Here is a 17,058-nt window from a genome sequence, read left to right as displayed (position 1 = left end):
TACACAGGAGCTCCTGATGGACCGCTGCCATCGAGCTCTCAGGAGCAGACCTGTGGCTAATCAACAGCCACGCGATGTAATAGCAAGACTGCATTACTTCCGTACCAGAGAATCACTCTTCCAGAAGACACGCACCCAAAATGCCTGCAAGTTCGAGGAAACTACCCTCCAATTGTTTCAGGATCTCTCCCCTCTCACACTGGCTAGACGGCAGAAACTGCAGCCGGTCACGAGGCTCCTCCGGGACAGAGCCATTAGATACAGATGGACCTTCCCGTTCGGCCTACTTGTCATAAAGAACGGGAGGGCCATCTCCATGAGAGAACCAGAGGAGGGGGACGATTTCCTCCACAAACTGGGAGTGAAAGAGGCCCCGATCAACAGGCCTCAAGAGGAGCCAGCACGAGAGGTGGAATGGCAGAGAGTGGCTAGCCCCAAACAGAGGCGGGAGCCGCAGAGGGGCGATACCGATTAAACAGTGGACACTGCAAGGCGTTTTACTTCAAGTAACTCAGTTTAAACCAACCTAAAGTTTCCGCAGTTGCGGACCCAGTTTGTGCCAAAATGGCGCTGTTAATATACACTTTCAACCTAAGCAGTGAAGAGACAGCCCCCACCAGAGGCCCAGCAATGGGTCAAAAATATCCCCCTAAAAATACGTGGCAGCGGCTGCACACTGTCCGAGGAGCTGAAAAAGAAGATCAACGATACACTTACCTTGCCGGGCGGCTGAAAGAAGAGAAGCGGGTCAAAGTGGATGGCGGTGAAACGCAAGCTGACCAAGATGGAGGCGTTCCTGGCCATGGCAGTTGGAGAAATCAGCACCGGAAGAAGAAGGACCAATGGCGGGAAGACAACGCGGGAAGGCATCCATCTCTGTGACCAGCCGAAGAGCAAATGGCGCCGACCGGAAGGACGTAACAGGATATTTCCCGGTGGCCATCTTGGTAGAGGCAGAGATGGTACAGACTAAAGGCAAGAGGCCAAAAGCGGACATACGTCATAGACCCGCGACGGACAATGTCGCGAGTAGTCCAAGCACCCACCGAGGCCATGAACTACAGTCTAAACACAGTCTAAACTCAGTCACATCAACACCAGTCCACATAAAAATAAAGTCACACACAGCTCACTATATACAGAGCGTAATTCAGAAACACTAAGAGAATTAATAGGGCTTCCCGGGCCCTAGAGGTAAGGGGGGGAAAGTAAGGAGGTCCATAGCTCTATAGATATAGGACACATCCCAGAATACAGAATACAGACATAAGCAGAGAGAGTTACAGTTACCAATAGTTCCGGTTTACAAAAAAAAAAAAAAAAAAAAAAAGGGGGGAAAAAAAAAAACAAAAAAAAAAAAAAAAAAAACACAAAAAGGGGGGAGAAGACAAAAGGAAAGGGGGGGGGAGGAGGAAGTGGTTACTGTTTTTGTTTTATATAGCATTACTTGGCGGGAAGGAGAGGGAGGAGAGCTCACGCCTACCATCGTCATGGGACTCCACGTGGACACCTGGGGGCTATCCCTCAGGGAGCCCATGCAAGACCCCACTGGGCCGGTGGGAGGGGGCTCTAGAGACGGGAGGAAAACCACCCGGGCTAGAGACCTGACCGGACACCCAGGAGGGGCAACCAGAGTGACAGCGGGGGGTCGACCCCGTCTGTACACCAAAGGTTCTATTTGTCTATGTCGTGTTCCCCATGTTTCCCCGGTGTGTGTCCCTTTGTTTTTCCCACATGCAGACCGCGAGTCCAGAAACAAGATCAAGGAACAGAACCCGGAGATAGATCTGAGGACCAAGCCCCACAACTGGGCCAGCAGAGTTCATGACAACACTAAGAGTCTTCAATACCAGCAGACGTCTGAGGGATCCTGGATAAGCGCCCCAGCCTTCGTCACACCATGGGCTCGGACGGTTGATTACACTAGCGAAAAGGTTAGGCAATGCACTCATGAGTAACGGGATCACTATTATTTCACACAATGTGAAAGGCTTTAACAATCCAGGGAAACGCAGATTAGCTATAGCGGACTATAAAAAAACGGACCCTGATATAATTCTGTTACAAGAAACGCATTTTTCCAAAACTAGCTCACCAAAATATATAGATCATAGATTTAGGAATTGGTACTCAGCCTCAGCCACCAAAAAAAAAAGAGGAGTAGCTATTTTACTGCATAACCGTTTGCCCTTTGCGATTAAGACCATTAAAAAAGACTACAACGGCCGATTTTTAATTATAATCGGCGAAATAAGAGGTCAGCCGATCACACTGGCAAACGTTTATGCACCAAATGAAGGCACAGAAGCTTTCCTGGCAAGGTTTTTCTCAGTTCTCCAGAGGATAGCACAGGGATGCATACTACTAGGGGGCGATTTTAATCAGACATTAGATCCAGTAATGGATAGATGCACCCCGGATGGCAAAGCTCAATCAAAGGTTAGACAAACCTGGAATAGAGGGCTGAGAGCTAATAATTTGTTAGATATATGGCGGGAACAACACCGCCAGGACAAAGGATTTACATTTTACTCCCACCCACATGACAGATATAGTAGGATAGATTACCTCTTTGTATCCAATAGAATGGTTTCGCAGATCTCCCACTCGGGCATCCACGATATTTCGTGGTCAGATCACGCGCCGATAGAGCTGCGGTGCTCCGATTTTATTCTAGACAGACCAGGAGCGAACTGGAAACTTAATGAAGTTTTAATAAAAATCCCCGATATTGCACAAAAGGTAGGGGATAGAATCAGGGAATATTTTCAAGAGAATATGGGAAGCGTGACTTCGCAGGCTACCCTATGGGAGGCCCATAAGGCAACTCTGAGAGGAGAGCTCATAAGGATTGCAAGCAAGCGAAAGAGGGAGAAGGACAAAAAAATCAATCAGTTGCGAGAAGAATTGGCAGTCCTCTCAGCTCGACATAAAAATAGTAAAGATGCAATGACCCTTAAGGAGTTGCTAGACACTAAAACCAGACTTAATATCTTGCTGACCTCCCGTGCTGAAAAGGAGCTGACATGGTCGAAACGGAATTTTTTTGAGAAAGCAAACAGGCCAGATACCCTACTTGCCAACAAATTACGAGACAAAAACCAAGTCTCCCAAATTCAGACAATTCGGACAAAGCAGGAGGATCTGACCTCTGACCCCAAAAAAATAGTTCAGGAATTTAAAACATATTATGAAACCCTTTACGATGGGGCGAAGGTGGCACACACGCCAACCACAAAAACACGACTAAAGACGTTCTTAGCAGAGGCTCATTTGCCTAAAGTGACCAGAGAGGAGAGGGACGCACTACAGGCAGACTTTACTATCGAGGAACTCCTAGAGGTAATGAAGTCATTAAAAGCAGCCAAGGCCCCAGGCCCAGATGGCTTTTCCAATCTCTATTATAAGAAATTTCGTAAACTACTAGCTCCTCATCTACTAAAACTATGTAATTCCTTCCTGGACGGTGCCCCCATCCCGGGCTCGATGCTCCAGGCGTCTATCTCAGTAATCCACAAACAAGGAAAGGACCCAGCGGACTGTAAAAGCTACAGGCCCATTTCGTTAATAAACTCGGATACAAAAATCTTTTCCAAACTTTTAGCTAACCGCCTTAACCAGGTGTTGTCCAAGTTGGTCCATCCTGACCAAGTGGGGTTCATATGTGGTCGACAAGCAGCTGATAACACCAGACGGATTATAGATTTGATTGATCTGGCGCAAAGAAAGAATATCCCGTCTATGGTGCTTAGTTTAGATGCAGAAAAAGCGTTCGACAGAATTGACTGGCCCTACTTGAGAGAGACGTTGGGGGCGTTTGGCCTAGGTGGGAGAATGGTAGAGGCAATTCTCGCTCTATATCAGGGACCGACGGCGAAGGTCAGGCACCAGGGCTTCCCCTCGGAAGAATTCCAGATCAAGAGCGGCACCAGGCAAGGCTGTCCTCTGTCACCCCTTCTCTTTGCGCTATGCATCGAACCCCTAGCGGCGCACATCCGCCTCAGCCCGAATATAGTAGGAATCCAAATTAGTGATCAGCCACATAAGGTGGCCCTGTACGCTGATGACGTGATACTCACGCTATCACAGCCCCTCACCTCTCTGCCAAACGTCTTCCAATTATTAGGGGAATTTAATGCGATATCTGGGTTCAAAATTAACCAAGCAAAATCAGAAGCCCTAAGTATCAACTTACCTAAGGTCACCGAGAAACTGATCACGGTGAACTTTGAATTCAAATGGCAAACCTCCTCCATAAAATATTTAGGGATAAATATCACGAAGCAATCAGGCACCCTGTATAAGGCAAATTACCCCAGACTAATACGGACACTGAAGGAAGATCTACGGAAATGGGCAGGGTACAACATATCCTGGATTGGCAGGATTCAATCTCTAAAAATGAATCTCCTTCCCAGAATTCTGTACCTATTTCAGACTCTTCCGGTCCCTATAATCAGGGAAGATATCCTTCGGTTACAGTCCGCAATGGTGAAGTTTATCTGGGGTAATAAAACCCCCCGCATCAAAACTAGCACACTAATTCGACCCACAACAAGAGGAGGATTAGCGGTACCTTGCCTGTTATCATACTTCAGAGCGGCCCAATTAACCCAAATTATCCAGTGGCACACCCATCCTATTCGGAGGCGATGGGTGGAACTGGAGGCGGCCTGCTGTGCCCCGGTGGCACTGCAGGACCTGATCTGGCTCCCAAATAAGGTCCGCAAGGACTTCACACACCCGCTCCCCGCGGTTGTCAGCTCTTTGGCAGTATGGGACAAATGCAAATATAAACACGTCCTGATGAGACAACACTCTTTGATGACCCCAATTTTGGGAAACCCTGATTTCGCTCCAGGCCTGCAGAAGAAAGATTTTATTATATGGACGCAGAAGGGCTATACTCGCCTTCGACACCTGGAGGGTAGAATATCGATTAAATCGTTTGAGCAAATTAAGTCTGAAAAGTCAATTCCAAATTCAGAATTCTTTAGATACCTCCAGCTAAGAGCTTTCTATGACAAATTTCCCATTCGCGCTAAACGCACTAATTTTGAACAGCTCTGTTCTACTGGAACAGGAACCAAGGGACTTATCTCTACAATGTACAAAGCGGTGGTCTGTCCGACTCCCGACGCCGACGTGACGTTAAAATATAAGAATAGATGGGAAAGAGACTTAGGGGACACACTAGAGGACGAAGACTGGGACTATATTGTCTTGGCGGCAGCTAAGAGCTCAATCTGCACGACGTTGAAGGAGAACGCGTATAAGGTCCTGATGCGGTGGTATTTGACCCCACTACGATTATCAAAGTTTGTCAGGGGCTACCCTCCATTGTGCCCTAAACAATGTGGTGAGCAGGCAGACTTGCTGCACATGCTGTGGGGTTGCACCAAGATACTCCCAATATGGGAAGATATCAGAAATTGGCTCCAGAGAATTCTCGACTGCTCGATCCCTTTGGACCCCTGGTTGTTTCTGCTGGCCAGACGCACCCCGGGGTTAAACAGGTCGGAGCACAAATTAATTGCACATTTTGCAACTGCCCTGAGGTGCGAAATCGCAGCATTGTGGAAGCAGCCCGAAATACCAAATATCCCAAAAATCAGAAATCGAATTTGGCACGTTTGCCGGATGGAACAGTTAACGAGTCTGGTTAACGACACCGGCACAAACTTTCTAAAAGTCTGGGCTCCATGGTTAGCCCTGAACGATATCCCAGGGATCAATGCCTCCAACATACTGCTTTAATAGCTCTGGGCGCGTTCTCCTTGGACGAGTGTAGCTGACGGGGAGACATAGAATACAGTCAACAAAGAGGAACAACTAAACTTGGTAGCAAAGTGAGTGAACAGGGTCTAGTGTACATATTCGCAACGTCCGCAAACAATAAGATAGCAGCGCGCCCGAGATCCGACGAACCTGAAGCCTCCAAAACCCAAATGATCCGGAGCCTCTCTGTGGCTGTGATTGCCAGGACGAGCCCAGCTGATTCGGAGCCGGGCTGGGACAGCCCCACCCTTTCCCCCCACCCCCCCTCCCCACCTTTTTCCCGGTGTAGTCTGGCCGTAAGTCTGGTGGGTCTGTGCGTATCCCCGGTATGTCTTTTGTGACCCCAAATACAAAATGAGCTGTTATGGGTACCATTATGTATGACAATAGGTTGGTAGCGTATGTGATGATCGTACCGTGCACTCAATAAAAACTTTTTTGGTTGAAAAAAAAAGAGGTAAAATCTTCTCGAGCAATTCAGCCCGGATAGGGGCCTTGGTCGGAGGCTGCACCCGTTGTAAACGGATTAAGGGAAAGGGAGTCTAGTGGTTAATTCACTGCCTTTGAAGTGGGTGTGCAGTGCCGGCACCATGTGACCACCCAAAAACTGAGATAGTAAGCTCAGAAGACAAGCTCCTGTGTCTGACGCTGCGGTGTGTAGTACCGGATAAGACGACTTTCTCGTATGATCTGCACAGTGATTCTGTCCTATCCCCGTGGGCCCTGCTGTCGCACTTCAGAGCTGTAATCTCCCGTGTTCTCATGTTTCCATAAGAAATGTTTTTGTTTTCCAGCTAATTGACCAAGTAGCAAACTAATGGTTTCCTGCCGAAGAATTCATCGGGAATACATTTGTGGGTTTTTTAAAGTGAACTTGGGGGAAATAATGAAATAAAACGGGGTGGATATTTTGAAGACTACGGTTTGCCCATCTCAGACGGGGTTAGGGATGCCACCTCTATTCACCCCTTCCTTGCCAGAGGGGTCAGGGACTTGTTATAAAGCAAGGGGTTAAGTGGAAGGCTCTGTAACCCGATTGTCCTTGTGCTTCCCCTGTAGGTGTGTGGAGATGCTGATTAAGGAGCAGATGAGGCAGTACATACTCAAAATTAAGGAGATTGGCATGATGAAAGCAGCAGAGACACAAGCGCTGTGTAGCCTGTCCCTGCTCAAACACAACACGGTGAGTACCCCAAAAAAGTCCTGCAATGTAATGTTTCTGTGGAGGAGGCAGTCACGCAGCCCCTTCTGTGGATGAGATTCCAGACACTCACACGGGGGAGGAGGGGGGGGGGGGGGGTTAGGGGTGGTGTCCCTCTAGATGTGGGGTCCCACACACACTCAGGGACCCCCTCCAAGATGGGATGGCGGAAACTCACATGGGGGCCCCCTCTGAGTTGGAATCCCAGAAACTCACACCCTTGCAGTTAGGGAGCTGCCCTTTAAAGTGGGAAGTTTCTCCTTGAGTCCCGGTCTAAAAGAACATATTGTAAGTTGGTGAAGTAGTGAGTCGTTGCTTCAGTGTTCAATGCTGGCTATAGAAGCATCTCCTGTATACGCCTGTATCCCCTTCCATGCACGGGAGGGGTTATACATAGATACATTTTTTTAATGAGTTAATTCTTGGGATATTTGTATGCAAAACCCGACTTCCACATCAGTATTCTGCTCCCTGAAGACAGTTTTCCTTTCTCTGACAGCCTTGGCCTGTACATTTAGGATTTATTTCTCCTTATGAAGGGATCCTGGTTGCTCCACACCGCCCTCTCCCTTGCACGCCTGGAATTGCTTCTCCCGCGGTTTGGAGCACAAGTTGGGTTTCCCTGTGATAAGAGTGGAATCCAATAATACTTGTCACATATTTATTTTAGTATAGCTATCAAAGTTTAATTTGACTAAATACCAATATTACATTCATTTTTTTTTTAGGTGGAATGCGCCCCGAAGGGATCTCCGTGTTCTAATATTCTCTGAATATATCCCAGGTAGCACACACCTCTCTATATTAATACTCGGTGAGTTATGTCTGTCTATCTCTCTGTCTATTTCTCAGTCTATGTGTCTGTCAGTCAGTCTGTCTCTGTCTGTGTGTCTGTCTCTCAGGCTCTCTGTGTGTGTGTCTCTCTGTGTGTGTGTGTGTGTGTGTTTGTGTCTCTCTCTCTCTCTGTGTCTCTCTCTCTGTGTTTCTCTCTCTCTCTCTCTGTGTCTCTTTGTGTCTCCCTCTCTCTCTGTGTCTCTCTGCGTGTGTGTGTCTCTCTCTCTGTGAGTGTGTGTCTCTCTCTCTGTCTCTCTCTGTGTGTTTCTCTTTCTCTCTCTCTGTGTCTCTTTGTGCCTCTTCTCTCTCTCTCTGTGTGTGTCTCTGTGTGTGTCTCCCTCTCTCTGTGTGTGTGTTAGAATCACGGCTAGGCTCCGCCCCCTGACGCGGTACACGGCGGTGCCCGCAGCGTGCGCAGACCCCTTTCTGCGCGTGTGCGCCAGCCAACCAGAACAACTTATTTAAGGAATGAATCCATAAATAAATCAATGAATTGGGCACGTATCAATGCACACCAAGGGAGGAGAATGAAGTATCAATATATCAGAAAATATTTTAATTCCCATTCAATGTTCATACCCCTTGGATGGACTGGATCTAAGGTGAAAATCCAATACATTTCTCTTCGATTGAGGAAATTAAGTCTGTCTCCTCCCCTGGTATGTGGAGACACATGTTCCAAACCAGAGAAATTAACATTAATTATACCGCCTTGCAAACAGCTTGAGAAATGTCTGGATACTGGATGAGACAGATCATGTCTTGTGATTAACCGAACATGTTCAGATATCCTAGTTTTCAAGGGTCTGATTGTACGACCCACGTAACGTTTGCCGCAACCACACCAAAGTGTGTAAACGACAAAACTTGTATGACAATTAATAAAAGTTTGAATTTTATAACAGTTTTTTGACTGTGCGCTTTTTACTTTTTTTAAAGGTCTGGCATACTGACAGAAATTACAATGGCCGCAACAGAAAAACCCATTGGGGCTGCCACGGATATGACTACTCACTAATGGACTGAAATACACTTGGGGAAATCGATGATACAATCGTTTTAGCTTTTTTGAAGACTATTCTTGGTCCTTCTTGCAGAATACGTCTAAGATCTGCATCTAGTTTTAATATGTCCCAATGGTTTTTTTATGATGGTACGGATTTGGTTAGCTTGTTTATTAAATTGTGTAATGAATAAAGGTTTCTGAAAACCCTGTTTGATGTCTTTATTGTGAGTTTTATAACAAACTAAATATTTTCTATCAGTGAATCTAGCTTGTTCAAATGCGGATTGTATATCATCCATGGCGACCATGTGGTCCGCCACCGGACAAAATCTTGTCGCCCGTGGCGATCGGGTTTGTTGACCACTGTGTATTATACATATATAAAATCAATGTCAATCTCTCCTGAGCTTGTGTTGAACGGAGTACATTTATAGCGTGACCCATGTCATTGTCCTGTAAGAATAAAATAAATAAATACGTTTTGCTTCACCCCTGCTCAACACAAAAACTTAAATTTTCATAGAACCGTAGGTTTATTTCGAAAAGTACTGTGTGTGTGTGTGTTGACCTCACTAACCAAACCAAAAAAAAAAAGCCAGAACCCATTAACCAGTGTCAGGATGCCCCCTCTTAACAATTTCCAAATCAGCAATCCCGCCTGGGATCTTACCTGATCCGCAGTTCCTCAAGGTACTATACGGGAGGGGAGGTGTTCCCTACCTGTCTTCCGATGTCCCCCGTGGGAAACTTGAGTCAGATCTGGAAGAAAGCAGAATAGGTTATTTCGGTGTAGGTATAGTGCAGTTAAGATAAAACAGAGAGAGTGGGTGAGGGTGACAGACAGAGAGTGAGTGAGAGGGTGACAGAGAGAGAGAGAGGGTGGGAGAAAGGGACGGTGGGAGAGAGAGAGAGAGGGTGGGAGATAGAGAGAGGGTGGGAGAGAGAGAGAGAGAGGGTGGGAGAGAGAGAGAGAGGGTGGGAGAGAGAGATGGTGGGAGAGAGAGAGAGAGAGAGAGAGAGAGGGTGGGAGAGAGAAAGAGAGAGGGTGGGAGAGAGAGAGAGATAGGGTGAGAGAGAGAGAGAGAGAGGGTGGGAGAGGGTGGAGGAGAGAGAGAGGATGGAGAGAGAGAGAGAGGGTGGGAGAGAGAGAGAGGGTGGGACAGAGAGAGAGGGTGGGAGAGAGAGAGAGGGTTTGAGAGAGAGAGGGTGGGAGAGAGAGAAAGCGTGGGGGAGAGAGAGAGAGGGTGGGAGAGAGAAGGTGGGAGAGAGAGAGAGGGTGGGAGATAGAGAGAGGGAGGGTGGGAGAGAGAGAGGGTGGGAGAGAGAGAGGGTGGGAGAGAGAGAGGGTGGGAGAGAGAGAGAGGGCGGGAGAGAGAGGGTGGGAGAGAGAGAGAGGGCGGGAGAGAGAGGGTGGGAGAGAGGGTGGGAGAGGGTGGAGGAGAGAGGATGGGAGAGAGAGGTAGGCCAAGAGTACGGGCCAGACTAAGGTGGAGACTTTCTGTACTCTGCATACAGGACTCTACATGCACTGCAGAGGTGAGATTCCCCCAACTCCAATTTGCTACACTCTCCAAGAGAGATTATTGTGATCAGAGGTGGAAGATGAGCAGGGTCACTGCCCAGGGAGTAGCCTGTCAGGGGGCATGGAAATCTCTTTTGGTGCGTATGTTGCCACGTGGCATTGATTGACCGGTCAATTAGCACTGCTTCCTATCACAGTGACATGATCCGGTGCTGTGATCGGTTGCAGCGCTGACCAAGGTGTGTTAGTGCAGCAATTTACAGGGAGGGAACAGAGGTTGTGGGTGACAGATGCTGGGGGTAGGCCAAGAGTACGGGCCAGAGCAAGGTGGAGATATTCTGTACTCTGCATGCCCAGGACTCTGCATGCATGCCAGTGGCTGTGGGGTGTGTGTGTGTAGGTATGCCAAGTGTCAGTGTGCATAAGTAAGTGTGCTGTGTGTGTAAGTAAGTTTGCCTGTGTGGCAGGAGGTGTAGGGGGGTGGGGGGCGGGGGGCGGTTCAGCTGGAGGACTTTACCCAGCACAAAAGCACATAGATGCCTCTGATTATATCACCCCAAATGCTGATAATATCCTGCTGTAGATGCACTTTACAGAAGATGATACAGATGTCATCAGTGTTTGGTGGGTTCATTAAATCAATCCATCATATAATAGCCACACTGTGCATATGATGTACTGAATCAGTAACACCAATCACAGGAAGACATCTCCATGGTAGGGGTAGTGTTGAAGTTAACAAAATATGTCCAGCACTGTGGTGTGGTGCCCATACATAATAATTGTGCACATTACCAGAACAACATACTGTCAACTGCATGATCATTTTGCTGCTTGTAGTGTATACTCTTGTCCTGTGCAGTGTTGTAGTAGATCCGTCTCTTCAGTGTTCACTGCAATAAAAGTAAGACATTGCATTAATATTACAGAAGTTTGGGAGCTGAAATCCCACTATGCTGCAGACAGTTTCCCTTTGCATAAGATTCTTGTGATTATATCTCAATGATGATCAATAACAACTACATCATAACACAGCCGCTCAATACAAAAGATGTATTTGCTATCAATGGTCATGGAGGCCAAACGTCACACAATGTACAGATATAGCAAGGATTATTTCTTCCTCTGGTGCATTATGATGGGATGTGTTTTAATGCAATATTATGGATGATCAGCCGGTAAAATAAAGCTTACTGTATCTGTAGCCATGCCATCAACATTACTTGGCTTTGTTCTCCACATTGAAGTTTCTCTTGTTTTTTCTGTTCTTTAAATCACTAATACTGATGCCATGTGTAATCTGTACTGAGAGATATACTCTACTGGCCTAGATGAAACCATATGATGCAAACAGGATTCATCCCACTCCAGATTCATATGATTGCACCACTTCAACCTTTAATAAAACACATAGAACTACAGCAGTGCGCTACTGCACATGTTCTTGTTATGAATGGTAGCAGATGTAGTCCTTGGGTCAATACTTCATACAGCAGCCACACTCTACTCATGATGTATTGAATCAACAAAAACCTGCATGGTACAGATCACAGGAAGGGTAGAGTAGAGGTGAATATGTCCAATGCGAAACCCTTAGCAGCTGGATTGTGTGGAGTCAACAAAATGACAAATACTAAATGAGAAATATACACATTGCTTATCTGTCTCTGTGTAGTCATTTTCCTCCTCTTCAACTGTCCTTCAAAATTTCTCTTCTGCCAGTAAAGAAACACATGGCTTCAATATTCACTGTTCTTCCCTCCTGAAATAAAAGTTAAGCATTGCATGGTTATGATCATACATACAATGAACCTTGCGCCAAACCATGTGATCCAAAGTAAATCCACCTCCCTCCCATAGCTGTGTTCCTTCTAGAGCTTCTACCACACAAGTCATTAATGTTCGTGACACTGTACTGCAGTCACAGTCTGCACACAAAGTACTGAATCAATTACATCACACTGAAAAGGCAGTCTACATGATGCAATAGTTATCCATAATAACTCTGTCATGCAAATGACAGGAAAACCTATATGTATATCATTAGGGGAGAGGGGAAAAATAAATAAAAAATAAGTGCGACAAATAAAAACAGATTATAGGAAAGTAAATCCTTGCCCTGGGAACTTTACAATCTAATAGAAATGTTAGAAGACTTAAAGAGAGGCAGCAGTTGGGGGAAGAAGTGCAGTAGATGACAATGCTTGTCCTTAATGGTGGGTACAATTAGTAGAAAGCACATCTTGGGAACAATAGTTGTTAGCAGTGACTGTGGGTGTGGGACAGTAGCCACGAGTCAAAGTTTTTGAAATGCTTGATTTAAGTCGTGAATTTTAAGATTGGTCTTAAATGTGGGTGGAAGAGGTTATGTTGGCATATACTGAGTGTGAGGAAGTTTCACATGTACGGTGCAGTGATGGAAAATGCTTTCAGGCAAGTGAGAGAACAGTAGAGGTGAAAGAAGTTTACAGGAGACAGTTATGGTTATAGTGCAAGAGACAAGCAAGGGCATAATGAGAGATCAAAGATGATATGCAAGAAGGAGCAGATTAATGGAGATACTTAACAAAAAGGTAAGTAGGAGAACTTTGTAGGTGATACAAAAACTTGATGGGATGCCAGGACAGGGATTTAAGGAGATGAGCAGAGACTGTTGTGGGAGAAAGTGAGATAATTCAAGCAGCAGAGTTTTGCATAGGAGAAAGTTGTGAAGCATGGAGGCCTGTTAGTAGTATGTTAAAATAACCTATAGGATAACAGTATACATTGGAGTTTTAGCAGTAGGTTGAGAGGGGAAAGGGAAGATCTTGGCAATATTACAGAGAAAGAGGCAACACATTTTACCCATAGCCGTGCATGTGAATGGAGATTGAATTGAAGAGCCAAATGTTACTCCTAGGCAACATGTTTGATGACAAGATAGATGGTAGTACTGTTTACTGTGATGGAGAAAGGTGATAATATGAGCCCAGTTTTAGACATTAAGTTTAAGGCAGTGGAGTGCCATCCATGAGCATATAGCCAGGAGGCAACCCAAGAGTAGGGACTGGATTGCAGGAGTGAGAACAGGGGTGGATAGATTTGTGTGTGTATCATCCGCATAGAGATTATATCTAAGGCCAAAAGCATTGATGAAGTCACCAAATGATAGTATGTAGAGAGAAAGAGAGATCTCAGAACAGAGCCCTGATGTATACCCACAGACAGATCAATAGAAGACGAAGACATGTTAGCAACAGAGATGGAGAATGTGTGACAGGAAAGTTATGATGAAAACCAGGATAGAACTGTGTTACGGATACAAAGAGAGAGTTTAGAATATGAAGGAGGAGAGTGATTGAGAGCATCAAACGCAACCGATAGATCAAGTAGGATTAGTAGGGAAAAACCTTGGGAATTAGCTTTAAGCACAGTCTGTAGAACGAGCTGTACGAAAGGCAGGTTGTAAAGGATCCAGGAGGGCATGTGATTTAAGAATGTTGACACTAGCAATTAGGAGGCAAAAAGCATGAGGGATACAGAGCGGTAGTTAGTAAGGCACATAGGGTGTAGTTTGTTTCTGACAAAAGGGTGACCGCTACAGGCTTAAAGTAAGAGGGCAAAAATCCAGAGAATAGGGAGATTGAAGATTGAAGATGTGGGTGAGAGTGGGGACTAAGAGATGCAGTAAGGTGTGAGGGGATACGATCTAGAGGGCATGTGGTAGAGGGAGAAGAGAAGATGATTAGCTTCCAGCTCTGTAAGAGAAGAAAAGGAGTCAAGTGCAGAAGGAGATTTGGGTAGAAGGAGAGAAGGGGGAAGGGACAGAAGGAATCTCCTTTTGGGTGGCATCCACCTTGCCTCTGAAGTAGTCAAATGCTTGAGGAGAAGTGAAGGAAGGATGGCAAGTGGGAGGAGAAGGTCAGTGGAGGGAGTCAAATACAGAGGAAAAAAAACAGCGTAAATTAAATTTGAGTGTTGATGAGTGTGGAAAAAAGTAGTGTATTTAGCCCTAGAGAGCAGCTTTATACAGGACAGGAGACATTTTTACTGTAGAAAAATCAAACAAAGTGTGAGATTTCCTCCGTAGGTATTAAGAATAGCGAGTGGAAGTGTGATGAGTGTGTTTGGGAATTTAGCCAAAGGTGTGGGTTAGAGGGATGAGTGTGTCAGAGCCTATAGGGGGCATATAGATAGGAGTATAGCATTGTAAGAGTTAATAAGATTGTTAGTTTAAGCAGAAAGAGAGAGAGAGAGAAGAGAGGTTAGAGTAGATGTCAGAGGAGAGTTTAATTAAGCAGAGGCAAATCAGTGGGACAGGTAAGACACGGTGAGGGGAATGACTGATTGTGACTGATGAGAGCAGAAGAGGTTATGTACAACTAGAGCCTTGTTAGTAAGAGTGGACATTCCAGAGGGCACAGGAGAAGGGAAGAGAAAAGTAAGGAAAGGAATGTGGATTACATTAGATAGGTTAACACTCTTAGCAGGGAGGCCTGATGTGTATATGAGCCGGTCCAAGATTATAAGAGATATCCCCCAACATCAGTGAGCATAGAAGGAGACACAGAGATAGGTGTAGAGAGAGACAGAGATAGGGATATGTAGAGAGAGAAGGACGTCAAGAGAATGAGACAGATAGGCGTAGAGAGAGGAGACGTAGAGAGAGGGGGCGTAGAGAATGAGGGAAGGTGGAAGAGAATAGGATGTGCAGGAGTGCATTTCATTGAGCAGTGCAGAAATAGCTGCAATAGAGGTCTGTACAAATGGTGCTTTGTGTAGACACATGCAAAGGTAGGGGAAGGAAAATGTATAGAACATGTGGATAAAAGCAGGAGTGTGGAAGTTAGAGAAATTAGAAAAGTTTTACAGAGGAGTGAGGAAACAGTAAACAGAAAGAACAAGAGAGAGGTTACATTGGGATGACGTGCTGTGGTAGAGAGAAATGCTAGGAGAGAGCCTCCAGATATTAGAGGACATGAATTGAGAGAGCAAATGTATAAATCAAAATCGGAGGGGGAGGTATAGCACGAAAGCTTGCACAGCAGTTGATGAAGATTATAGTCTTAAAGTTGCGTGTACCTGTCAGGGCATTCAAGAAGGTCAATGCTCACAAGTGCAGCGTTCATGAAGAAATGCTGAATCCAGTTCCCCTCCAATTTAATTTTAATATAACTTTTTCATTCTTCATTACTGCAAAAAGCAAACAAAACAAAACCACATTGCATTACTATTTTCAAAATGGATTGAATGACATATTCAACAGTAACTGTGTGATGCCAATATTGCCTTCTCACTCGTAGGCCAGTACGGTCAGGTACCCAGTACTGATAAAACAATAAGTGCCTGTACTAAGTACCAATATGAATTATAAGGAAATGTAAAATCTCCAGGTCTCTCTCCATCTCTGCAACAGATATATGGATAAGCCCATATTAAGGCATCACGTGACCGGAGCCGTCACTGACTGGGTATACGCAAAGATGCAGGGAGATTCAAAGGAAGGGAGGGAGAGAGACAGGGAGAAGATGGGAAACGGAGGGAGGCACGGATGGCGGGCCTCTCTCTTTCACTGGTGCATGCAAGGAGTTGGTCCCAACATCCACAAAGTGTGTGTGTATTATTGGTTGTGTTTTATGGCGGTAGGAGGATAGTGTGTATATTGTGTGTGTGTGGGAGTATTATATTGTGTGTAGGGTATTATAGTGTGTATATTATGTTGAGGTGCAGAGGAGAGTATTAGATTGGGTATCTTGTGTTAGGGGGTATTGTGTATATTGTGTTTAAGACTATAATATTATTGGGGAGATAATTATTGAGGAGGTATTAAAGTGTGTATTGTGGGGAGTATTAGTGTATGTATTATTTGTGGGTGACAGATGCTGTGGGTAGGCCAAGAGTACGGGCCAGACTAAGGTGGAGACTTTCTGTACTCTGCATACAGGACTCTACATGCACTGCAGAGGTGAGATTCCCCCAACTCCAATTTGCTACACTCTCCAAGAGAGATTATTGTGATCAGAGGTGGAAGATGAGCAGGGTCACTGCCCAGGGAGTAGCCTGTCAGGGGGCATGGAAATCTCTTTTGGTGCGTATGTTGCCACGTGGCATTGATTGACCGGTCAATCTGCACTGCTTCCTATCACAGTGACATGATCCGGTGCTGTGATCGGTTGCAGCGCTGACCAAGGTGTGTTAGTGCAGCAATTTACAGGGAGGGAACAGAGGTTGTGGGTGACAGATGCTGGGGGTAAGCCAAGAGTACGGGCCAGAGCAAGGTGGAGATATTCTGTACTCTGCATGCCCATCCTGCATGCCCAGGACTCTGCATGCATGCCAGTGGCTGTGGGGTGTGTGTGTGTAGGTATGCCAAGTGTCAGTGTGCATAAGTAAGTGTGCTGTGTGTGTAAGTAAGTTTGCCTGTGTGGCAGGAGGTGTAGGGGGGCGGGGGGCGGTTCAGCTGGAGGACTTTACCCAGCACAAAAGCACATAGATGCCTCTGATTATATCACCCCAAATGCTGATAATATCCTGCTGTAGATGCACTTTACAGAAGATGATACAGATGTCATCAGTGTTTGGTGGGTTCATTAAATCAATCCATCATATAATAGCCACACTGTGCATATGATGTACTGAATCAGTAACACCAATCACAGGAAGACATCTCCATGGTAGGGGTAGTGTTGAAGTTAACAAAATATGTCCAGCACTGTGGTGTGGTGCCCATACATAATA

At 45.8% G+C, this 17,058-nt stretch overlaps 1 protein-coding gene and 1 long non-coding RNA gene across 5 annotated transcripts in view; one reads left to right on the top strand and one right to left on the bottom strand.

The window, feature by feature from the left end:
* LOC142475848 (unconventional myosin-IXb-like) overlaps positions 1-9,026 on the top strand; it is a 28,482-nt gene extending 19,456 nt beyond the window's left edge. For both annotated transcript variants that reach the window (XM_075581567.1, XM_075581565.1), the window contains exons 10-12: positions 6,838-6,961; positions 7,708-7,793; positions 8,753-9,026. In XM_075581567.1, coding sequence (XP_075437682.1) covers positions 6,838-6,961; positions 7,708-7,752 — 169 coding nt within the window. In that variant the 3' untranslated portion in view covers positions 7,753-7,793; positions 8,753-9,026. The remainder of the gene's footprint in view (positions 1-6,837; positions 6,962-7,707; positions 7,794-8,752) is intronic.
* The window catches only part of LOC142475850 (uncharacterized), a 34,219-nt gene continuing 23,205 nt past the window's right edge, over positions 6,045-17,058 (bottom strand). The window contains exons 14-18 of one of the 3 annotated variants that reach the window (XR_012791192.1): positions 15,403-15,513; positions 11,994-12,103; positions 11,137-11,234; positions 9,490-9,578; positions 6,048-7,601 (exon numbers count right to left, since the gene is read on the bottom strand). This is a non-coding gene — a long non-coding RNA (uncharacterized LOC142475850). Of the gene's footprint in view, positions 7,602-9,489; positions 9,579-11,136; positions 12,104-15,402; positions 15,514-17,058 lie in introns of all 3 variants that reach the window. The other 2 variants (XR_012791193.1, XR_012791191.1) reach the window with 2 other exon arrangements.

This window comes from Ascaphus truei, unplaced genomic scaffold (assembly GCF_040206685.1).
Source record: "Ascaphus truei isolate aAscTru1 unplaced genomic scaffold, aAscTru1.hap1 HAP1_SCAFFOLD_1418, whole genome shotgun sequence".
In the NCBI taxonomy this organism is placed as follows: domain Eukaryota; kingdom Metazoa; phylum Chordata; class Amphibia; order Anura; family Ascaphidae; genus Ascaphus; species Ascaphus truei.
Note: the sequence above shows the minus strand (reverse complement) of the source record. Positions and strands in the feature narration are given on the sequence as shown.